The sequence below is a fragment of the Cervus elaphus genome, chromosome X (assembly GCF_910594005.1).
Source record: "Cervus elaphus chromosome X, mCerEla1.1, whole genome shotgun sequence".
Taxonomy (NCBI): domain Eukaryota; kingdom Metazoa; phylum Chordata; class Mammalia; order Artiodactyla; family Cervidae; genus Cervus; species Cervus elaphus.
The window spans coordinates 52,562,892-52,588,519 of record NC_057848.1 but is presented as its reverse complement, the minus strand read 5'-3'; the positions used below and the strand labels follow the sequence as shown (position 1 = coordinate 52,588,519).

The 25,628-nt window shown below is 38.0% G+C and overlaps 1 protein-coding gene across 1 annotated transcript; it reads right to left on the bottom strand.

Annotated features, from left to right (window-relative positions):
• Window positions 1-21,665: 21,665 nt before the first annotated feature.
• LOC122689121 (coiled-coil domain-containing protein 169-like) lies at window positions 21,666-22,404 on the bottom strand. The gene has a single exon (XM_043895284.1). The coding sequence runs from the start codon at window positions 22,305-22,307 to the stop codon at window positions 21,666-21,668; it is 642 nt and encodes a 213-aa protein (XP_043751219.1). The 5' UTR covers window positions 22,308-22,404.
• Window positions 22,405-25,628: the final 3,224 nt, after the last annotated feature.

Genomic DNA, 25,628 nt, shown 5'->3' with positions numbered 1-25,628 from the left:
AGAAAAAAGTCAAATAAATAACCTAACTCTACACCTAAAGCAACTAGAAAAGGAAGAAATGAAGAACCCCAGGGCTAGTAGAAGGAAAATCTTTAAAATTAGGGCAGAAATAAATGCAAAAGAAACAAAAGAGACCATAGCAAAACTCAACAAAGCTAAAAGCTGGTTCTTTGAGAAGATAAATAAAATCAAACAGAATCCAAACAGAATCCAACAACATATTAAAAGGATCATACATCATGACCAAGTGGGCTTTATCCCAGGGATGCAAGGATTCTTCAATATTTGCAAATCAATCAATATGATACACCACATTAACAAACTGAAAGATAAAAACCATGTGATTATCTCAACAGATGCAGAGAAAGCCTTTGACAAAATTCAACATCCATTTATGATAAAAAACCCTCCAGAAAGCAGGAATAGAAGGAACATACCTCAACATAATAAAAGCTATATATGACAAACACAGCAAACATTATCCTCAATGGTGAAAAATTGAAAGCATTTCCCCTAAAGTTAGGAACAAGACAAGGGTGCCCACTCTCACCACTACTATTCAACATAGTTTTGGAAGTTTTAGCCACAGCAATCAGAGAAGAAAAAGAAATAAAAGGAATCCAGATTGGACAAGAAGAAGTAAAACTCAACTGTTTGCAGATGACATGATCCTCTACATAGAAAACCCTAAAGACTCCACCAGAAAATTACTAGAGCTAATCAATGAATATAGTAAAGTTGCAGGATAGAAAATTAACACACAGAAATCCCTTGCATCCCTATACACTAACAATGAGAAAACAGAAAGAGAAATTAAGGAGACAATACCATTCACTATTGCAATGAAAAGAATAAAATACTTAGGAATAAATCTACCTAAAGAAACAAAAGACCTATATATAGAAAACTATAAAACATTGGTGAAAGAAATCAAAGAGGACACAAATAAATGGAGAAATATACCGTGTTCATGGATTGGAAGAATCAATATTGTGAAAATGACTATACTACCCAAAGCAACCTATAGATTCAATGCAATCCCTATCAAGCTACCAACGGTATTTTTCACAGAACTAGAACAAATAACTTCACAATTTGGATGGAAATACAAAAAACCTCGAATAGCCAAAACAATCTTGAGAAAGAAGAATGGACCTGGAGGAATCAACCTGCCTGACTTCAGGCTCTACTACAAAGCCACAGTCATCAAGACAGTGTGGTACTGGCACAAAGACAGAAATATAGATCAATGGAACAAAATAGAAAGCCCAGAGATAAATCCACGAACCTATGGACACCTTATCTTTGACAAAGGAGGCAAGGATATACAATGGAAAAAAGACAACCTCTTTAACAAGTGGTGCTGGGAAAACTGGTCAACCACTTGCAAAAGAATGAAACTAGAACACTTTCTAACACCATACACAAAAATAAACTCAAAATGGATTAAAGATCTAAATGTAAGACCAGAAACTATAAAACTCATAGAGGAAAACATAGGCAAAACACTCTCTGACATCAATCACAGCAGGATCCTCTATGACCCACCTCCCAGAGTAATGGAAATAAAAGCAAAAATAAACAAATGGAACCTAATTAAACTTAAAAGCTTTTGCACAATGAAGGAAATTGTAAGCAAGGTGAAAAGACAGCTTTCAGAATGGGAGAAAATAATAGCAAATGAAGCAACTGACAAAGGATTAATCTCAAAAATACACAAGCAACTCCTGCAGCTCAATTCCAGAAAAATAAATGACCCAATCAAAAAATGGGCCAAAGAACTAAACAGACATTTCTCCAAAGAAGACATACAGATGGCTAACAAACACATGAAAAGATGCTCAACATCACTCATTATCAGAGAGATGCAAATCAAAACACAATGAGGTACCATCTCACACCGGTCAGAATGGCTGCTATCCAAAAGTCTACAAACAATAAATGCTGGAGAGGGTGTGGAGAAAAGGGAATCCTCTTACACTGTTGGTGGGAATGCAAACTAGTACAGCCACTATGGAGAACAGTGTGGAGATTTCTTATAAAGCTGGAAATAGAACTGCCACATGACCCAGCAATCCCACTTCCGGGCATACACACCGAGGAAACCAGAATTGAAAGAGACATGTGTACCGCAATGTTCATCACAGCACTGTTTATAATAGCAAGGACATGGAAGCAACCAAGATGTCCATCGGCAGATGAATGGATAAGGAAGCTGTGGTACATATACACAATGGAATATTACTCAGCCATTAAAAAAATACATTTGAATCAGTTCTAATGAGGTGGATGAAACTGGAGTCTATTATACAGAGTGAAGTAAGCCAGAAAGAAAAACACCAATACAGTATATTAACGCATATATATGGAATTAAGAAAGATAGCAATGATGACCCTATATGCGAGATAGCAAAAGAGACACAGATGTATAGAACAGTCTTTTGGACTCTGAGAGAAGATGAGGGTGGGATGATTTGAGAGAATAGCATTGAAACATGTATATTATCATATGTGAAACAGATCGCCAGTCCAGGTTCGATGCATGAGACAAGGTGCTCAGAGCTGGTGCACTGGGATGACCCTGAGGGATGGAATGGGGAGGGAGGTGGGAGGGGGGTTCAGGATGAGGAACACATGTACACCCATGGCTGATTCATATCAATGTATGGCAAAACCCACTACAATATTGTAAAGTAATTAGCCTCCAATTAAAATAAATAAATTTAAAAAAAACCCAAACAACCCTTTTCCCTAAAAATAGGGAAAATATCTGAATAGGCATTTTTCCAAAGAAGACATATAGATGGCCAACAGGCACATGAAAAAATATTGAATATCACTAATCATCAGAGAAATGCAAATCAAAACCACAAAGAGATATCACCTCACATCTGTCAGAATGGTGATCATCAAAAAGACCACAAGTAACAAACGCTGGGGAGGATGTAAAAAAAAGGAACCCTCGTACACTGTTGGTATGAATGTAAATTGGTGCAGCAACTGTGGAAAGCAGTATGAAGATTTCTCAAAAAACTAAAAATAGAACTGCCATGTGATACAGCAATTCCACTCTTGGGTATATATCTAAAGAAACAAAAAACACTAATTTGAAATGATACATGAACCCCAGTATTCACAGCAGCATTATTTACAATTGCCAAATATGGAAGCAACCTCAGTGTCCATCAAAACATGAATAGATAAAGAAGATGTGATACACACACACACACACACACACACACACACACACACACACACACAGGAATACTACTCATCCATAAAAAAGAATGAAATTCTGCTATATGCAACAACATGAATGGATTTGGAAGGTATTATGCTAAATAAAATAAATCAGACAGAGAAAGACAAATAATAACATTACTTATATGTGAAATCTAAAACTATATAAAACAAACTAGTGAATATAAAAAAGAAACAGACTCATAGATATAGAAATCAAACTAATGGTTACCAGTGGAGGAGGAAGTGGTGGGCAAGATAGGGGTAGGGGATTAAGAGGTAGAGCTACCATGTATAAAATAAATAAGCTACAAAAATATATTGTACAACACAGAGAATATAGTCAATATTTCATAACTATAAATGGAATATAACCTTTAAAATTATAAATCAGTGTGTTGTACACCCGAAACATATGACATTATTTATCAACTATACCTCAATAAAAAATAAAAGTTTTATGACCTTATCTTTTACTTTAGCTCATCCATTTTGACTTCATTTTTTAAATGTATGGTGTAGATAAGGGCCTAAAATTATCTTCTTACTTGTGAATCTCTAATTGTCCTAGCACTATTTGTTGAAAAAACTGTTATTTCCGCATTGAATTGCTTTGGCACCTTGACCAGAAATATATTGACCATTATATAAGGGTTCATTTATGGACTCTTCATTCTGTTCCATTGATTTATATTTCTATCTTTATGATATTATCATACTGTCAATAACTGTGACTTTATAATAAGTTTTGAAATATGGAAATGAAAATTCTCCCATTGACTCCTTTTCACAATTGTTTTGGCTATACTGAATCCTTTGCATTTTCATATACATTTCAGGGTAAGCTTATTAATTTCCAAGAAAATAAAAAAGCCTAGTGGACTTTTTTGAGGGGTTTTGTTTTGGCCACACCTAGCGGCATCCAGGATCTTAGTTCCCCAACCAGGGATTGAACCCACCCCCACGCCCCCTGCAGTAGGAGAATTGAGTCTTAACCACTGGACCACCAGAGAAGTCCTGGACTTTTTATAGGGATTTCATTTTATTGATTTCAATTTATAGATCAATTTGGTAAGAATTGCCATCTTTCATGACATGGAATGTCTCTTTATTTATGTAGATCTTCAACTTCTCTCAACACTATTTTTTATAGTTTTTGTGTAAATTTATTTCTAAATATTTTATTCTTTTTGATGATTTTGTGAATAGAATTATCTTTCTTTTTTTATTTTCACATTTTCATTGCTTGTGTATAGAATTGCAATTCATTTTTTTTTTTTTAGCTTTTTCTCATATCCTTACTGAACTCATTAGTCTCATAGGTTTTTTGTGGCTTTCATTCAACTTTTTATATTAATGATTGTTATCTGCCAAAAAAGCCGCTTTTACTTCTTCCTTTCCAATCTGGTTGCTTTTTATTTATTTTTCCTTGATTGATTACCCTGGCTTAGAATCTCCAGTACAGTATTTAATGTAAGTGACAGGAGTGGGCATCCTTGACTTGTTTCTAATCTTAGAGAGCATTCACTCTTTCATTGTTGATGCTAAGATGATGTTATGATGTGAGCTATAGAGTTTTCTCATCTCCTTTATCAGTTTGACAAATTTACTTCCTATTCTTTGTCGATAATTTAAAATAATTGTGGTAAACTATACATAAGATATAATTTACCATTTTAACCATTTTTAAGTGTATGTATGTGAGAATTGGACTATAAAGAAAGCTGAGCACTGAAGAATTGATGCTTTTGAACTGTGGTGTTGGAGAAGACTCTTGAGAGTCCCTCGGACTGTAAAGAGATCAAACCAATCAATCCTAAAGGAAATCAGTCCTGAATATTCACTGGAAGGACTGATGCTGAAGCTGAAACTTCAATCCTTTGGCCACCTGATAAGAACTGACTCATTGGATAAGACCCTGATGCTGGGCAAGATTGAAGGCAGGTGGAGAAAGGGACAACAGAGAATGAGATGGTTGGATGGCATCACTGACTTGGTGAACATGAGTTTGAGCAAGCTCTGGGAGTTGGTGATGGACAGGGAACCCTGGCGTGCTGCAGTCTATCAGGTCATAAAGAGTTGGACGTGACTGACTGAACTGAACTGAACTGAGAGTACATACTTCACCGGCATTAAGTACATTCACATTGTCATACAGTCATCATCACCATCTGTTTCCAGAACTTTTTCCTCTTCCTAAACTGAAACTCTGTAAACAGTAACTCCCCACTTCCCCTTCCCAAGCCCCTGACAACTACTGTTCTATTGATAGTTTCTGTCTCTACGGACTTTGACTACTCTAGGTCCCTTGTATAAGTGGAATCATTTATGTGTCCTTTTGTGACTGGCTATTTCTTTTTTTTTTTTTTTTTTTTTTCATTTTAAACCTTTTTTCATTTTTTTTTTATTTTTTTATTTTTTTAAATTTTTTTATTAGTTGGAGGCTAATTACTTCACAACATTTCAGTGGGTTTTGTCATACATTGATATGAATCAGCCATAGATTTACACTTATTCCCCATCCCGATCCCCCCTCCCACCTCCCTCTTCACCCGACTCCTCTGGGTCTTCCCAGTGCACCAGGCCCGAGCACTGGTCTCATGCCTCCCACCTGGGCTGGTGATCTGTTTCACCATAGATAGTATACATGCTGTTCTTTTGAAACATCCCACCCTCACATTCTCCCACAGAGTTCAAAAGTCTGTTCTGTATTTCTGTGTCTCTTTTTCTGTTTTGCATATAGGGTTATCATTACCATCTTTCTAAATTCCATATATATGTGTTAGTATGCTGTAATGTTCTTTATCTTTCTGGCTTACTTCACTCTGTATAATGGGCTCCAGTTTCATCCATCTCATTAGGACTGATTCAAATGAATTCTTTTTGACAGCTGAGTAATATTCCATGGTGTATATGTACCACAGCTTCCTTATCCATTCATCTGCTGATGGGCATCTAGGTTGCTTCCATGTCCTGGCTATTATAAACAGTGCTGCAATGAACATTGGGGTGCACGTGTCTCTTTCAGATCTGGTTTCCTCAGTGTGTATGCCCAAAAGTGGGATTGCTGGGTCATATGGCAGTTCTATTTCCAGTTTTTTAAGGAATCTCCACACTGTTTTCCATAGTGGCTGTACTAGTTTGCATTCCCACCAACAGTGTAAGAGGGTTCCCTTTTCTCCACACCCTCTCCAGCATTTATTGCTTGTAGTCTTTGTGACTGGCTATTTCACTTAGCATAGTATCTTCAAAGTTAATCCATATTGTAGCATGTGTCAGGATTTCCTTCCTTTATAAGACCGTATCATATTCCATTGTGTATATATATCACATTTTATTTATCCATTCATCTGTTGATGTATACTTGATTTGCTTGCCCCCTGTGAGTCCATTCAGGATGCTGTAACAAAATACCACAAACTAGGTAGCTTATAAACAACAGACATTTCTTTCTCACATTTCTGGAGGCTAAATGTCCAACATCAAGGTCCACGTATGTCTAGGTGAAGGCTCCCTTCCTGGTGATAACTGGCACCTTTTCTCTGGGTCCTCATATGGTGAAAGGAACTAAGGATCACTGTGGAATCTCTTTTATAAAAGCACTGATATCACTCATGAGGGCTCCACCTTCATGATCTAATCATCTCCCAAAGATTCATCTACTAATAAATGAATATTACTAAATATGAATGAGGGAGGCGATGGACACAGCCATTCAGACCACAGCACCACCTTTTGGCTATTGTGAATAATGCTTGAATATGGGTATACAAATATCTGTTGGAGTCCTTGCTTTCAATTTTTCTGGATATATACACAGAGGTGGAATTGCTGGATTGTATGGTAAACCTATGTTTAATTGTTTTTGAGGAACTGCCATATCATTTTTCACAGCATCTGCACCAGTTTACATTCCCACCAGCAATGACACAGGTTCTAATTTCTCTAAATCCTTGCCAACACTCTATTTTCTTTTCCTTCCTTCTCTCCTCTTCCTCCTTCCCTCCCTCCCTCTCTTCTTTTCTTCTTCTCCTTCTTCCCCTGACCTTCTTCTTCTCTCTCTTTCTTTCCCTTTTTATTTTTCTCCTAAGTGCCATCCCAGTCAGTATCACATTGTTCTGTGCCTGGGTCTTCATTTATAAAGGTGGCTGAATGAAAAAAAAAAAAAAAGGTGGCTGAATGGTGGCATGGAGAGGACAATGCCATTGAAGGAAAAGTTTAATATTACTTACAGTTCCTCTAGAAACAAGAAACAATAGTCCTCTGCCTTAATCATCCCAGGGCTGGATACTAAGCAACTGGAAATCACCCCTATAGTTTAGGACCCGCCAAAATTATTCAAACTAGCCAATCGGAAACTGTTTACCCTGCCCTGTCTTGCCTTTCCCTCAGAAATCCCAATAAAGGCTGTGGCCGATGTCTATTCCTCCCTCAACACTCAGTCACCTTTATGAATTAAGACTTGGGCAGAGAACCATTGGTGCAGTGTGCAAGGTGACTCAATGTTCATTGGAGAGGGACTGCCTCTAGACTGCTCTTGGTTTACTAACTGGATTTACCAAACAATGAGTACTTCCCAGGTGGCGCTAGTGGTAAAGAATCTGCCTGCAATGTAGGAGATGCAAGAGACAAGGGTTTGATCCCTGGGTCGGAAAGATCCCCTGGCGAAGGGAATGGCAATTCACTCTGGTATTCTTGACTGGAGAACCCCATGGACAGAGGAGCCTGGCAGGCTACCCATCCATGGGCTCGCAAAGAGTCACATGACTGAGCATACACACAGTGAGTACTGCCTGGGAAGGCATGGCTGACTGTTGGCACACTGGCACTCTTGCTGCCACTGCTTCACGCTGTATCTGCTGTGTGCTGCCATGATCCACCAACTAAATCTAAGAGGACTTCAAAGGCCTCTATGGTACTCCTCACTTAGTTTCAGGTGCTGAAGTTTGCTTTGGTTGTTGCCAAAATTCCATATTTGTCATCTTACCTTGGATAGCTGGGTCCACTGAGTCAAACCTGATTTCCCTGGTTTGACACATCTAAGTCCTGGGCAGTGACATTGGGGGTGATTAGGATCACTGGCTAATTTAGAAGATCCAGCTCCCTGCCCAAGGGAGTGAAGAAAGACTTCCTCTGATGAGACCAAGTTGGGTGTCACTCTGACCCATTGACCCAGCAGGGCTGAAGTCAGCAGTGGGCTGAAGTCTCCCCTCCCAATAAATGAGTAGACTCTAGGCATTGGTCCTTGGTACACTTTACAGATGTACTGGCAGTACAGCTCAGGGTTCCTTTTCACAGCAAACCATGGTATACGTGTATAGTTGCTTCAGTTGTGTCCGACTCTTTGCAAACCTAAGGACCTAGCCCGCCAGTCTCCTCTGTCCATGGTGATTCTCCAGGCAAGAATACTGCAGTTGGTTGCCACGCCCTCCTCTAGAGGATCTTCCCAACCCAGGGATTGAACCCGTGTCTCTTACGTCTCCTGCATTGGCCGGGAGGTTCTTTACCACTAGCATACCTGGGAAGCCCCAAACCTTAAAGTTCATTTCAAAGGCAAATCCTTTTGTTGTTGCTTGCTTTGCTGCTGTCATATTTGTTCTTCAACTACGTGGGATGTAAGAAATCTATCCTTGGAGACCTGTGGCTCAATGTTTGTTTTAAAAAAGGAGATATGAAGGAAAAGGGGCACTTTAATCCCACTCCCTATAAAACACGTGAGTAGGAGATGGTAAATGTCCAGGTCCATGTGCTTGGGCTGCTTATGGATATGCTGAATCTCCTCTTTAAAACAAAACCACCCCTCCAACTAATAAAAATAAATGGAAAAAAAATAAAAAACAAACAAAAAAACAAAACCACCACAAAACAAAACACTGAAACGATAAAGCCGAGGTCACCATTGCTCTCCTAGATGTCACCCCTTTGAGGTGGGGTACCCTAGAAAGAGAGGCCACTACTCACAGCAGAGGCTACTGGGGATCACCAAGAGCTTACCAGGTAAATATCCAGAAGAGAAAAAAGAAGGGGAGAAGTTTAGCTGCCTATAAATTCTATAGACCATTCAAAAAAAAAAAAAAAAAAAGAGTCCAGTGGGGATAGGGGTGGTCCCAGGGAGAGGTTGCTTAGATACAAGAGGCCCCCTTTTTCTCCCCTCTTTCTCTCTTCTCAGTTGGAAGCAAAAACTAGACTGTAGCTTTGGTTGGGTGGCGACAAGCCTAAAACAGAAGACAGAAAAAAAGATAAAGAAAAAAGACTGCTGCTTTATGTGGCTACAAGCCCGAGGGAAAATAAAGGGGAACTTTAAACCTTATGTACTAAGCAAACGCCAGTTTTAACAAGCATAATGCTAGTACTAGATTACTTATTGATTTTGAAACAAATCCCTAGCTAGACACAGGAGGAGAAAATAGAAGGTAATTAAATTAGGTAAACATAATATTTTAATATCAATATATAATATATGAATTGTGGATATATAAAATATGTAGCTAAATTAAAACCAAATCCCACAATTTGACCCAATTGGAAATTTGAAATTTATGTATTAAAGAATTTATGTAGCAAAATGATAGAAACAATGCTGATTGGCTTTTGTGCCTCTATAGCCTTGGTTCTAAATTAAGTTTAACATTTGCTAAACTACATCAATTGACAAGAACTTTTATGAACTTAATCCAGATGGGGCTTACATTACAGTTGTGCCTGGGGATCCCAGTAAATTTACACATTGTGTCCCCTAAAAATCTAAAGAAGGTAGTTAAATATAAAATGAAGAAAAAATGAGTACACCTCACTCTAATTGTAGCCTTGGCTAAATTTCCAGTCACAATACCTATTGCCCTAAAATATTCTATATTGGGCATAGATGCTCGATGCAACATAATAAATTCAAACTAAAGTAAGTCTTTGAGAACTTACAATTTGGCTTAATAAAATGGGACCCATGGACCCCCAGATAAAATAACTTGGTTCAATATAAGTTAAAACAAGGAACTCAAGGATTAAAACTTATTATTTAAACTTATTAGTGAGAAAAGCTAATTAATAAAGGAGTGGTTATCCCCATTTCTTCTCCCTTTGATAGCCCAATTTGCCCATTTTTAAATCTAAAAAAAATAAGAAGGGATGTACCTCAAGGTGGATTATCACTACCTTTATGCTGTGGGCCCCTCCACCAAGGACCCCATACAAGTTATCCAATATTATCAAAATCACTGATTCTATTCATTTGACAACTGGGAAATATTTTTAAAAAATATTTTTCTTTAGCTCTGGCTACCATTTTCTGTCCAGTGCCCATTCAACAGCCTCTGAGTGGTCATTTGCATTTACCCTAAAGGGACATTATACATCTTCTCCAGCCTACCCATGGGGCACCTCAGAAGCTTTGCCATGACACACAGTCCTTACAGACAAGATCTTACCTACATCCACCTTTCTCCAGGAGCACAGGTATGGCATCCCATTGATAACATGCTCCTCCAGAGTAATTCTTTAGACACACTCATTAAGGACATACAAATTCAAATATAAATTTAGCCCTTCTTGGGTTATAATGACAACATATATCTCATTTACAAATTTTACTCCCAAATGAAAATCAACAGGTACTCCTGTTAATGCCCCCCCCTGCAAGTGCCTTCACTAAAGGGACTTTAGCAACCTCTTCTAATACCTCCCATCATCTCTGCACAACTTGTTTTTTGAGGGGATGTGGTGTCCTAGTTCCCTTACCAGGGATGGAACCCAAGCCCCCCTGCAGTGGAAGTGCGGAGTCTTAACCACTGGACTGCCAAGGAAGTCCTGTCTGTACCATTTCTGATGGCCATAGGTGGCCCAAGGGTTTCTGGTGCAATATATGTACATACGTGAAATTGTTTCAGTTGTGTCTGACTCTTTCCAACCCTATGGACAGTAGCAAGCCAGGCTCTTCTGGCCATTGGATTCTCCAGGCAAGAATACTGGAGTGGGTTGCCATGCCCACCTCAAGGGGATCTTCCCGACCCAGGGATTGGACTCACATCTCATGTCTCCTACATTGGCAGGCATTACCACTAGCGCCACCTGGGAAGCCCTCTGCTGCAATATACTGCCCCTGAAAAAAATGCCTGGCTACCTACTGGGATTTTCTAAAAATAGGTCCTCACAGATCTTGAGCCTGTGACTTTCCATACTCAGTTGCCCATTATGCTTTGAGTCATGGAAAGAGCACCCCACCAACTCAGCACAGCTATGGGGGCCTTCTTAATCAAGATGCCACCATACCTGGGCCCTGTGACATGTTCTACTTGCAGGAGGGGATGGCTTCCTTTGTCCTTAGTCCCTTGCCAGATTCCAGGGTGCTAGAGGAAGTCACCCCTCCCCCAGGCCCTTGGCTACCTGGGAAACCCCTTGGGATCAACTGTACAAGCAACAGTAGACTATGCAAATAGCCTTGCTAACCATCCTACAAAATGGAGCTCAATGGAATGTTGCTGTTTTCTATCCCTTAATCAGGATGGCCCTAAAAAAGGACAGGACTCCCCAAACCATGCACTTGGCCAAACTTCAAGCAGCCATTTTAGCACTGGATGCCCTGGCTAGCAAATAGTTCCATCTTTAAATTTATTATAAACTGGTGGGCATTGTCTAAAAATCATCTCTGTCAGGTTAAAGAACTCTGGAAAATCTTACCTCACAGATACCCAAAATATAAAATCACATTTCTCTATATATTCAGATCAGTTCAGTCCAGTCGCTCAGTCGTGTCTGACTCTTTGCGACCCCATGGAGAAGGAAATGGCAACTCACTCCAGTGTTCTTGCCTGGAGAACCCCAGGGACGGGGGAGCCTGGTGGGCTGCCGTCTGTGGGGTCACACAGAGTCAGACACGGCTGAAGCGACTTAGCAGCAGCAGCAGCAGGACTGCAGCACGCCAGGCCTCCCTGTCCATCACCAACTCCCAGAGCTTACTCAAACTCATGTCCATTGAGTCAGTGATGCCATCCAACCATCTCATCCTCTGTTGTCCCCATCTCCTCCTGCCTTCAATCTTTCCCAGCATCAGGGTCTTTTCAAATGAGTCAGCCCTTGGCATCAGGTGGCCAAAGTATTGGAGTTTCAGCTTCAACATCAGTCCTTCCAATGAATATTCAGGACTTTAGGATTGATTGGTTTGATCTCCTTGCAGTCCAAGGGACTCTCAAGAGTCTTCTCCAACACCACAGTTCAAAAGCATCAATTCTTTGGTGCTCAGCTTTCTTTGTAGTCCAACTCTCAAATCCATACATGACTACTGGAAAAACCATAGCTTTGACTAGACGGACCTTTGTTGGCAGAGTAACGTTCCTGCTTTTTAATATGCTGTCTAGGTTGGTCATAACTTTCCTTCCAAGGTCACAATATAAGGCTTTGCCAAGAGCTCAGCACTCATTATCAACAGTATTAATAGTAGCCAAGGCACACATTTCACTACTCAAAATGCACAATGTTGGGCTCTTGGAAAAAACAATAGAACATGTCCCTCCTGCAAAGAGTCAGACATGACTGAGCGACTAAGCACACACACACACATATATCATGTACCCTATTTAAATTACACTGCTCACTCTTCTCTAAACATGATATACATTTCCATTCTTCTGTGTTATTGATCATGTCTCACACATATGTAAAAATATCAAATATGCACAGCTTTCTTAGGTGAAAGCATTAGTTGCTCAGTCATGTCCAACTCTTTGTGACCCCATGGACTGCACCCTGCCAGGTTCTTCTGTCCATGGGATTCTCCAGGCAAGAATACTGGAGTGGGTTGCCATGCCCTTCTCTAGGGGATCTTCCCAATCTAGGGATTGAACCCAGGTCTTCTGCATCTTCCTGCATTGGCAGGAGGATTCTTTACTACTGCGCCTCCTGGGAAGCCCACCCCTTAAGATATTTGAATGTTAAACCAACTGGACATTCCTGGGAAAAAAATCTCATTTAGTCATGGTGTAAAATGCTCCTGATATATTGTTGTGCTTAGTCGCTCAGTCGTGTCCAACTCTTTGTGACCCCATGTACTGTAGCCCGCCAGGCTCCTCCGCCCATGGAATTCTCCAGGCAAGAAAACTGGAGTGGGTTGGCATGCCCTCCTCCAGGGGAATCTTTCCAACCCAGGGATCGAACCCAGGTCTCCCAAAAAAGCAGGTGGATTCTTCACCCTGAGCCACCAGGGAATTTGGTTTAATTTTCAAAAGCATTTTCGCCTCTATTCATGAGGGATATTGATGTATAGTTTTCTTTTCTTATGCTACCTTTGTCTGGCTTTAGTGTGACCTAATATTGGCCTTGTAGAGAGAGTTGGGAAGTGTTCTTTCCTTTAGTACTTTCTAGAATATGGTTATTATTTATCCTTTAAATGTTTGATAGAATTCACTAGTGGACTCATCTGGTTCTTGGGTTTTTTGTGTGGAAAGAATTTAAATTACAAATTTAATTCCTTTACCTATTACAATCTTTCAGATTTTCTACTTTTTCTTGAGTCAGTTTTGGTAAATTATGTCTTCCCAGGAATTTGTCCATTTCATCTAAGGTATCTAATTTGCTGGTATAAAGTAGTTAAATAATATTCTCTTATAAACTTAAAAAAATATTTATTTACATATTTATCTATTTTTGGTTGCACTGGGTCTTTGTTGCTGTGTGTGGGCTTTCTTTAATGATAGTGAGTAGGAGGCTACTCTTCATTGAGGGGCAGGGGCTTCAGCACTTACAGCATGTGAACTCAATAGTTGTGGTGCAGAGGCCCAGATGCTCTGTGGCGTGTGGAATCTTCCTGGACCAGGGATCGAACCTGTGTCCCCTGCATTGGCAGGCAGACTCCTATCCACTGTACCACCAGCGATGTCCATCTTATAAACTGTTTATTGCTGTAGAGTCAGTTGTGATGTCTGCTTCTTCCTTCTTGATTTTAAGAATTTAAATCTTTTTCTATTCGTTGTCTGTCTAGCTACAGGTGTATCAACACTGTTGGTCTCGAAGAACTAACTTTTGTTTTCATTAGTTTCTCTGTTTTTCCATTTCCTATTTTATTGATTTCTGCTGGAAGTTGATCCTTATCTTTTAAGAAGCATATTTATTTATTCTTATTATTTTTGGCTGTGCTGGGTGTTTGTTACGGTGTGCGAATCCTCTCCAGTTGTGGTGCATGGGCTTCTCACTGCAGTGGTCTCTCTTGTTGTGGAACACAGGCTCCAGGGTGCCTGACTTCATTTCTTGCCACACATGAATGAGCTCAGCAGTTGCAGTTTGTGGGCTCTAAAGCATGGGCTCAGCCCAACTGCCATGTGGCATGTGGGATCTCCCCAGATCAGGGATTGGACTGCTATCCCCTGCATTACAAGGCAGACTCAACCACTTGACCACCAGGGAAGCCCTTATTATTCCTATCTATGCTTGCCTTGTGTTTAGATTGCTCTACTTTTTCTAGATTCTTAAGATGAAAACTTAGATTATTTATTTGCAATGTTTCTTCTCTTACATAGTCATTTCAAGCAATAAGTTTCCCTTCAAGCATGGCTTTAGCTCAATCCCATACATTTTAATATGTGTTTTAGTTTTTATCCAGTTGAAATTTCTTTTCAACTCCCCTTGTGATTTCTTTTACCTATGGGTTATTGGTAATGTATTGTTTAATTTGCAAATCTTTCTGGATTTTCTAAATTTCTTTCTGTTGCTGATCTCTAATTTAATACCATTGTGGTCAGATATATACACTATATGATTTCAATCCTCTTAAATTTATTGTGGCTTGTTTTATGGCCTAGCAGAAACCATAAACATGAATGATATAAAATGTTCCATGGACACTGAAAAGATTGTGTATTCTGCTGCTGTTGGATGGAATGTCCTATAGAAATAATTTAGGTCAAGTTCAGGTCTTCTTTATCCTTGCTGATATTCTCCTCTAGTTCTTTTGTCTATTGTTGAGAGTAAGATATTGGAGACTACTTTCCCTTCACTTCTGTCAGTTTTTCTATCATTTATTTTGGGGCCACTTTGTTAGGTGTGTATTTACAATTGTTATGTCTTCCTGGTGAATTGACCCCTTTTCACTGCAAGATGTCTTTTTCCCTCTAGTAACACTTTTTGTGTGTGTTAAAGTCTGTTTTATCTGATATTAGTTGTGGTAGGCAGAATTCTAAAGATGGCTCCACAAGATTCTTGTTTCCTTCTTATTCAACCAAATACCATGTGATTAACGCAAAGTGATTAATTTTCCAGATATGATTAAAGTCCCACATCAGTTAAACTTACTATACAAATATTATCCAGTGGGCCTGACCCAATCAGGTCAGCCCTTTAAATGCAGAGTTTTCTCTGGCTGGTGCTAGAAGAGGTGATTAGAAATTCAAAGCACAAGAAGGATTTGATGTTCCATTGTTTGCTTGAAGGTACTTGGGTCCATGTATCAAGGAAATGGGGACCTCAGCTTCACAGCTACAAGGAATAGCTGTTGAATTGGTGCCAAGAACCTAAACTTGGAAGCAAATTCTTTGAACTGTGGCAGTTGATGCCCTTTTGTTGTTGGAAGCAGATTCTTTTGTAGAACTTCCATATAAGAAGACAGCCTGTCCACACCTTAATTTTGGCTTCTTGAGACTTAAGCAGAGTACTTGTCTGGTTTCATGACCTACTGAACTATGGGCTAATAAATGGGTATCATTTTAAGGTGCTAAATTTGTGATCCTTTGTTACGTAGCAATAGAAAACTAATGCATTGATATGGCCACTCCAGCTCTCCTACGGTTGCTGATTGCATTGGAAATCATTTTTTATCCTTTTAGCTTATTTGTGTCATAAATCTAAAGTGTGTCTCTTCTAGACAGCATGCAGGTGGATGCTATTTTGTAATCTAGTCTGATAATCTATTCTTTTTCCTTGGCTGAGCCACATGTGGGATCTTAGATCCCTGGCCAGGGATGGAACCTATAAACCCTGCAGTGTAACTGTGGAGTCCTAACCAATGGACTGCCAAGGAAGTTCTGATAATCTATTTTTTGTAATGCTTATTTCACTTACATGTAATATAATTATTGATTATAATATAAATATAATTATTTATAGCTGCCATTTTGCTATTTTCTCTATGTCATGTATTTTTTCCCTCTATTTCTCCTTTACTGCCTTTGTTTCATTAAACAGATATTTTCCAGTGTGCCATTTTAGTTTCCATTGTTTACTCTTCTTGTTGAATTATTTTTTAGGGGTTGCTCTGGGCTTCTCTTATGGCTCAGCTGGTAAAGAATCTGCTTGCAATGTGGGAGACCTAAGTTCAATCCCTGGGTTGAGAAGATCCCCTGGAGAAGGGAAAGGCTACCCACTCCAGTATTCTGGCCTGGAGAATTCCATGGACTGTATAGTCCATGGGGTCTCAAAGAGTTGGACACAACTGAGGATTGGGTTTCACTGAGGATCCTCCTTTCACTGAGGATTGCAGTAGATGTCTTAAAACAATGTACTTCACATTGATGCTAATTTATTTCTCGTAGTGTATTGAAACTTTGCTCTAACATTGCTCCCTTTCCTCTGCCCTCCTTTGTGCTGTTATTGTCATATACACTACATCTTATATATTCTCAACACTATTTTTTAGGCCCTAACCTGACCACCTTCACCCCCCACAGCTAAACTCGGGCCCCTGGCTCTGCCACTAATTTCTGAACAATGTTTTAATAATATTGTTTCATGCAGATATCTTTTAAATCAGTTTTGAGAAGGAAAGAAAAATATATTTGTATTTTGTTTTCCTATGTAATTAACATTGAAGTGAAAGTCGATCAGTCATGTCCAACTCTTTGTGACCCCATGGACTCTACAGTCCATGGAATTCTCCAGGCCAGAATACTGGAGTGGGTAGCCTTTCCCTTCTCCAGGGGATCTTCCCAACCCAGGGATCGAACTCAGGTCTCCTGCTTTGCAGGTGGATTCTTTACCGGCTGAGCCATAAGGGAAACCCTAATTAACATTGCTTATGCTTAGTCACTTCAGTCATGTCCAACTCTCTACGACCCCGTGGACCGTGGCCCGCCAGGTTCCTCTGTCCATGGGATTCTCCAGGCAAGAATACTGGAGTGGGTTGCCATTTGGTGCTCTATTTCTTTGTGGGGACTTCAGTTATAATTCCTCTTCAGCCTGATCAAGCAAGTCTGATAGCAATTTGTTTTCTTAGGCTTTTTTTTTCCCCTGAGACTGTCTTTGTTTGTGGGGCTTTTTGATTTTTAAGGGTTATTTTTCTGCATATAGAATTACTTTTTAAATAACAGAATTATTGAGACATCAATCATATTATATATGATTAACCCATTTAAATTGTACAGTTCAATGGTTTTTAGCAGTATATTCACAGAGTTATGCAGTCATCACCACAATCAATTTTAGAAATTTTCATCATTCAAGAAAGAAACCCTGTACCCTTTGCAGTCACTCTTCATCCTCTCAATGATTCTACCAGCCCCAGGCAACAGCTCATCTCCTTTCTGCCTTTATGGATTTTCCTCTTCTGTACATTTTATATAAATGGAATTATGCAATGTGTGGTATTTTGTGACTGGCTTCTTTCACTTAAGATATTGCTTTCAAGGTTTGTCCATGTCATAGCATATACCAGTACTTCATTTCTTTCTACTGTTGAGTGATATTCCATTGTTTGACTATACTACATTTTGTTTATCTAATCATTAATTAGAAGACATTTGAGATGTTTCCACTTTTTGGCTATTATAAATAATACTGCTATAAACATTTGTGGACAAGTTTTTATGTGGTCATAGTTTTTTCTCTTGGCTGTATACATAGGAGTAGAATTGCCTGGTCATGTGTTAACTCTGTGTTTAACCTTGTGCAGAATTGCCAGACTGTTTTCCAAAGTGGCTTTACCATTTTCCATCTCTACCAGCAATGTATAAGAGCTCCCATTTCTCCATATCCTCGCCAAGACAGTTATTACGTATCTTTTTGATTATAGCAATATTTGTTTTATAAATGATATTTCTTGATATCCTGTGATACATTTAGATATTTTAGATTTTGAAATATATTAAATATTAACTGATTTTTTGCTTAATGAATTCTGAGCTTAAATACTGATATTAATACACATTTCAGTGTTAAGCCAAAAGGACCCCAAATTTTCATCTTTGCTCTGATTATTACTGTTATTTTTAATTGAAATATAGCTGACTTACCACATTATATTAGTTTCAGTTATAGAACATCGTGATACAATATTTTCATAGATTATACTCCCTTTTATATTTATTACAAAATAATGGCTTTAATTCCCAGTACTGTACAGTATATCCTTGTTGCCTATCTATTTTACACATAGTACTTTGTATCTCTTAATCCCATTCCCCTATATTGGCCCCTGCTCTGATTATTGCAGTAAATAACTGCATTTTCTTATAAAACCTCACATGGAAAATTATCTTCAGAAATTAGAACTAGATTAAACTTTTCATTTGTTTGTATATTCCTTCTACAGAAAAAAGAGAGAGTTGTGTAACTTGTTCCTTCTTTGTACTGACTGCTAGAAACCTTAAAACGAGAGTTTTTCTCAATCTTGAATTCTTGCAAAACTTTTAGTTTCATCTTTTGTCTTATGGGTGTTGTTTTTATACCTCAAAATTTAGTAAAAGCTAACTCACTTTTTTTAAAGTGGGAAAAAAGTTACAAAGAAATAGATAATTATTTACTAAATACCCTTGACCTGCACTGCAATTACAAGGCAGTAGTTAGAGTAAATATTCCCTCCCAATTCTATAAATGATAAAAGTGAGTCAATGAAAAACGATCTACTCAAAGTAAAAGCTTAAAAGTGGCAAAACTTCTAACTTCTGATACCAGAACACAGATCTGACAGAGTCTCCCATTTCAGTTCTTTATATTATCCCACCAGCATCTCATCACTCTGGTTAAGACAGAGACTTAAAAAAAAAGATAATTTGTCACATTTGAAAGTATTTCAACATAGCTCTTGCAGAGCTAACACTTAAATGTGATAGAGTCCCCATGATAAGATGTTCAACTAATACAACCATCACAATGATTGAGATAATTTTAAATGTTCCTCAATCTAATCACTACAATGGCCTACCTCTGTCTGTGTGATATTAATAGAAACAAGCTTGTTAATTCTTCAGTGATGATCTGTGGTAGTTATACTTATTACTAATATTCAGAGTATTAATTTGCTGCTAATGATATGAAAGATAATATATAACATAAAAATCTAGTATTTGTTTAATAATATAGGTCATAGTGGGCTTCCCAGGTGGCTCAGATGGTAAATAATCTGTCTGCAATGCAGGAGACCCCGGTTCAATCCCCAGGTCGGGAAGATCCCCTGGAGAAGGAAATGGCAACCCACTCCAGTATTCTTGCCCGGGAAATCCCATGGACAGAGGAGCCTGGCGGGCTACAGTCCATGGGGTCACAAAGAGCTGGGTACGACAGTGACTAACCCATCAGTTCAGTTCCGTTTCAGTTCAGTTGCTCAGACGTGTCCCAATGGACTGCAGCACGCCAGGCCTCTCTGTCCATCACCAATTCCCAGAGTTTACTCAAACTCATGTCCATTGAGTCGATGATGCCATCCAACCATCTCATCCTCTGTCGTCCCCTTCTCTTCCAGCCTTCAATCTTTCCCAGCATCAGGGTCTTTTCCAATGAGTCAGATCTTCGCATCAGGTGGCCAAAGTATTGGAGTTTCAGCTTCAGCATCAGTCCTTCCAATGAATATTCAGGACTAATATCCTCTAGGATGGACTGGTTGGATCTCCTTGCTGTCAATATATAATATCTGTAGTTAGCTTAAGAATGGAGAAATATTTCCAAAAACTCCAATGTGGAATAATTTATAGGAAGTTGCTTTATATTTCACTGCATTGCATTTTAAAGTCATATAAAAGAATTACTTGGCTGTATGAAATTTATGCATTCTTCCTTAAAGAAAGAAAGTGAACATCTATAGAGATAGTTATAGAAATGTATTTGGTAGTCAATACTGGCAATTCTGAATAGAAAGAATTTAGGTTTTAGGATATCAGGTGAGAACAACATAAGCTAGAAACTATAATTACCATTGGATGATTTCTGGAAATTTAAAGGCTAACAGTTTTGTTTATTATTAAGTTGGGAGAATAAATTATATTTATGTTGCAGACCTATGTGACAATTGCAAAAATAGTCTAAACATGAATAAGAGAATTCAATATATTTTCTAAATGCCTTAAAAGAAACTTTTTCCTATCTTTATTCAATCTCCACTTCTTGAATATTGTGGACACTTGCAAAGTTTGCTCCAAAAATCTAGGCCATCACTATGAATTAATAAGCATCCCAAAATGACATATATCACCCACCATATACTAAGTGGCAAGTCCTTGCAGTAGTTGAATAAGTTGAATAAGTATTGGTTTTCTAGAATGGTAAGAAGCCTTAGAAGTTGCATAGTTTGCCTCATTTATTTTACAGGTGTGGAAAATAAAGACGAGGTGAAGAGACATTCTCAAGTTCTCATAATTTCACAGCAGAAGGGGACTATGGCTTCCCTGGTGTCTCAGTTGGTAGAGTCTACCTGCAATGCAGGAGACCTGGGTTTGATCCCTGGGTTGGGAAGATCCCCTGGAGAAGGAAATGGAAACCCACTCTATTCTTGCCTGCAGAATTCCATGGACAGAAGAGTCTGGTGGGCTACAGTCCGTGGGGTCACAAAGAAAATAAAGATGAGGTGAAGAGACTTTCCCAAGTTCTCATAAATTCACAGTAGAAGGGGACTATAGCCAAGCTGACTCCTGATTGGAGACTATTTCCACAGTACCATGATGCTTCAAGTCAAAGTTTAAAATGCGTTTGGTTTGTAGCTTTGCCTAAACCTTGGGTTTAAAAAATGAGCATGTCAATGTATGGCAAAAACCACTACAATATTGTAAAGTAATTAGCCTCCAACTAATAAAAATAAATGGACAAAAAAATGAGCATGATATAGCCTAAAATAGCACACAGTTTTGATGAACTCACATTTTTAAGCTAATAGCCAACTAGAAACCAAATATAATAACAATATTAGTATCAGTAGATAAGGGATATATTATTAAAATCAAGTGTAAGATAACAGCATTCAGGTTTCCTAGGATATTTTATGAATCACAAACAGTGCTGCTACATATTTTAGGGTCACTAAAATTACTTTCTAAAATAATTTTTGTAACTAGACTAAATTACTAAGAAAATTTCTTTTAGGTAGACAAAAGAACACACTACTGGAAGAGGAACTTAAAGAGGTTTAATAGCTCTTTCTTATCTATCTTGTTCCCTGAAAAATGTGTTGAACAGTAACTTCACAGTTTGAATATTACAAATGAAAAAAGGGAAAAAATAGAGAAATCCATCCAGTTCTGGAATCATGGATTTAGTTTTGGAAGATGATTTGATCTTGTAATCTTTTTTGCTGGTTCTCTCTTGGCATTTACCATCTTCTGATTAGCAGGATTATATCTTCCTGTTTTCACTGGATTCTCTTTCATTCTGTTCCGATTCACTGGTTGTCTTTTAAGAGAGTGGTGTGAGTCAGAGAGCTGAGACATTTTAGCTAGGTTCATACGACATTCATCCTTCACCTTGTGGTAAGCCTTTGATTCTCGTTCCAGTCTAAGTGCATACTCTCTCACTTGACTTTCAAGGCTCCTTTTTTCTTTTTCTAGCTGTTTAAGTAATGTAGTTAATGATTCCACTGACATCCGCTCGTAGACACGAATAGAAGATAGTCTATCTGAAGGATTCCCACGGATTTTTTCCATTTTCTCTTGGAGACTAGCAATTTGCTTTTCTAGTTCATCATTCAGTTCAAGTTGTGCCTCATAACGGGTTTTCCATTCACTCTCTTCATGGTTAGAATTGAGTTTGTCTTCCAGTTCCTCTATCTTTTGTCTTATTTCAAGTACTGAGATCTGCACTAAGTCTTTCATATGGATTTCTTCCAATAACTCCAGTTTAAGGCAGTCAGTGCTAATACCTGCGAAGCTGTCACCTCCTTCGTCCCCCATAGTGTCCGCTCAAGAGCTCTGCCACGCCATTCCCCTCAGCACAGCTTACAGCGGAAGACTTGAAGGGACACTCGGAAGCTGGGGAGGACAAAGTGTTGTCATGAGCTGTTGCTATGGTGAACTGATTCTTAGAATCCTAGGTTGAATTTCTTTCCCTCAGCACTTTGACTACGTCATAAGACTGCCTTCTTGTCCCTACTGTTTCTGATTAGAAATCAGCTGTTAATTTTATTGTGATTTCTTTATATAAGGCATATAATTTTCTTCTTGCTGTTTTCAGGCTTCTCTCTTTGGCTTTGGCTTTCAGTAGTTTTTCTATGACCTCTTTAGCTGTGAATATCTGAGTTTGTGCTACTTGGAATTCATTGAGCTTCTTGGATGTGTAATCTTTGAAATCTGAGAAGTTTTCATCCAATGTTTCTTCAAATACTTTTTATGTTCCTTTTTTCTCCACTCCTCTTCTGGAACTTTCATTATGCATGAGTGGTGTGTTTGATGGTGTCTCAGTGGCCTTTGAGGTTCTTCAATTTTCTTCATTCTTTTTACTTTCTGTTCGTTAGATTGCTGTTGTTGTTATTTAGTCACTAAGTTGTGTCCGACTCTTTTGTGACTCTTTTGTGACCCCATGGAGACACAGGTTTGATCCCTGGATCAGGAAGATCCCCTGGAGGAGGACATGGCAACCCACTCCACTATTCTTGCCTGGGAAATCCCATGGACAGAGGAGCATGGCAGGGTACAGTCCATGGGGTCCCAAAGAGTTGGACATGACTGAACAACTAAACAACAACAATGACAACAATTTGAAGTCTTTATGTACTAAATCTATCACCTAGGCCCTCTTAGAGACAATTTATATAAGCTTCCTTTTTGTTTTTTTCCCCGTGTAAGGGCTGCTTCTTGTTTGATTGTTTTTTAATTTTAATTTTTTGTTTTTGTTTAGTGATGTGTTTGGACTAATTATGTAGTGTCTATTTCCCCTGTAGTGTGTGAGAACTGTAATCTGTGCTCAGTTGTTTTTTTTTTTTAATTCTTGTTCTTATTTTTAATTTCTTTTTTCCCTTGTTCTCATTTTTAAGCCTAGATACCTAGAGTTAACCCTTGGGTCACCATAGTTTAGTGGTCAGCCAACTATTGGTCCAAGATGTTGTTTAAACACTTTGAGCCAGTAAGATTGTATATTTGTCAGGTCAAGTTGATTGATCATGTTGTTCAATTTTCTATATGTTTAACTGTTTTTTTATTTGCCTTTTATGCCAATTACTGGGGGAGATGTGTATGAATCTCCCAATCTGATTGTGAAATTTTAAAATTTCTTCTTTTAGTTCTGTCACTTTTTATATATTTTCTGACTCTGTTATTTAGGGTACATATAAATTTAAGATTGCTATCATTTCCTATTGAACCAAATCTTCTGTCATTATGGAAAGTCCCTGTTTATAATGCCAGTTCCCTTAAACTCTATTCTGTCTGATACTCACATAGTTATCCTGATTTGTTGTTCGGATGATATTGTTTTGTTATTTGTTTGTTCTTGACCATTTTGTACCATGTCATTTAAAATGTGTTTCTTGCAAATAAAATGAAATGTGTTTCTTGCAAGCAACATGTGGCTGACTTTTTCATAAACTGAACTATATTTTTAATAAGAATATTAATCCAATAACTATGATTATTGACACATTAAAGTTTATATCTGCCATCCTTCTGTTTGTTTCCTGTCCTTCATATCTATTGTTTCCTTTTTTTTCCTTTTCTTGTCTACTTTTGGATTTATGAAATTTCTTTTAAATAAACTTTTAATTTAAGAATAATTTTAAATTCACAGAAAAGTGGCAAAGGAATACAGAAAGTTTCCATACACCCTTCACTCAGTTTCAAATTCCTGTAATGCTATCATTTGTTGAAATTTTAAAAATAACATTGTTAACTAAACTTCAGATGTTGTTCTTATTTCACTAGTTTTTCCATTCATGTTCTTTATCTGCTTCAGGATCCGATCATCACTACCACATTGCATTTAGTTATCCTACCTTCTTAATCTCCTCTAATTGGTGACAGTTTCTCAGCCTTTGTTTTTCATGACCTTAACAATTTTGAGCAGAATTTGTCATTTATTAAGTAAAATATCCTTCACTTTGGGTTTATTTGATGTTTTTCTCATGATTAGATTGGGATATTGGGCTTTGGGAAAGAATACCTCAGAGATGAAATGCCTTTCTAATCACATCATATCAAAGGGTACATGTTATCAACATGACTTATCATTGGTAACATTAACCTTGACTAAGGTGGTGCCTGTCAGGTTACTCCACAGTAAAGTTACTATTTTTTCCCCTTCCCATGCTCTATTATTTTAAAGTGAGTCACTAAGTATGATGTGTTTTTTATTATTCTAGTTTCCGTCTTTTAGTCTACTAGTAATATATTCTTTTTCTTAACCATTAAATATTTTTCTTCAAGTTTTATTGAGATATAATGGATACATAGCACTGTATAAGTTTAAGGTGTACAGCATAATGATCTGACTTACATACATCATGAAATGATTATCACAATAAATTTGTTGAACATCAATTATCTCATATAGATACAAAATTAAAGAATTAGAAAAACACTTTTTTGTATGTGATAAGAACTCTGAGGATTCACTGTTAACTAACTTTTTTTTTTAAACTAACTTTTGTATATACAGCAATGCTAATTATATTTACCATGCTGACATTACATCCCTAGTGCTTATTTATCTTACAGCTGACAGCTTGTACTTTTTGACTGCTTTTATCCAATTCCTTCTTTCCCCACCCCTTGCCTCTGGTAACCACAAATTTGACCTCTTTTTTCTATGAGTTTGTTTTTGAAGCATAATCGGCCTACTACACTATGTTACTGCCTGTTACACAACATAGTGATTCACTATTTTGGAACATTTCAAAATGATCACCAAGATAAGTCTAGTTATTGATATGATATGTCACCATACAAAGATATTAGAGTTATTGACTGTATTCCTCACACTGTACATGTCATACCATGACATTTACTTTGCAGATGGAAGTTTGTACCTTTTAATTTCCATCACCTATTTCTTTTCTCCTCCCATCCCTCTCCCCTCTGGTAACAACTTGTTTGTTCTCTGTATCTATTACTGTTTCTGTTTTGGTATGTTTGTTTATGTATTTTGTTTTTTAATATTTGACAGATAAGTGAAATTATACAATATTTGTCTGTCTTTGTCTGACATTTCACTTAGCATAATACTCTCTTGTTGTTGTTTAGTTGCTACATTGTGTACGACTCTTTTGTACCCCATGGATTGTA

Bases quoted from the DNA above. Each gene is read 5' to 3' on its own strand.
- LOC122689121 (XM_043895284.1), bottom strand. From the start codon at position 22,307: ATGGGGGACGAAGGAGGTGACAGCTTCGCAGGTATTAGCACTGACTGC.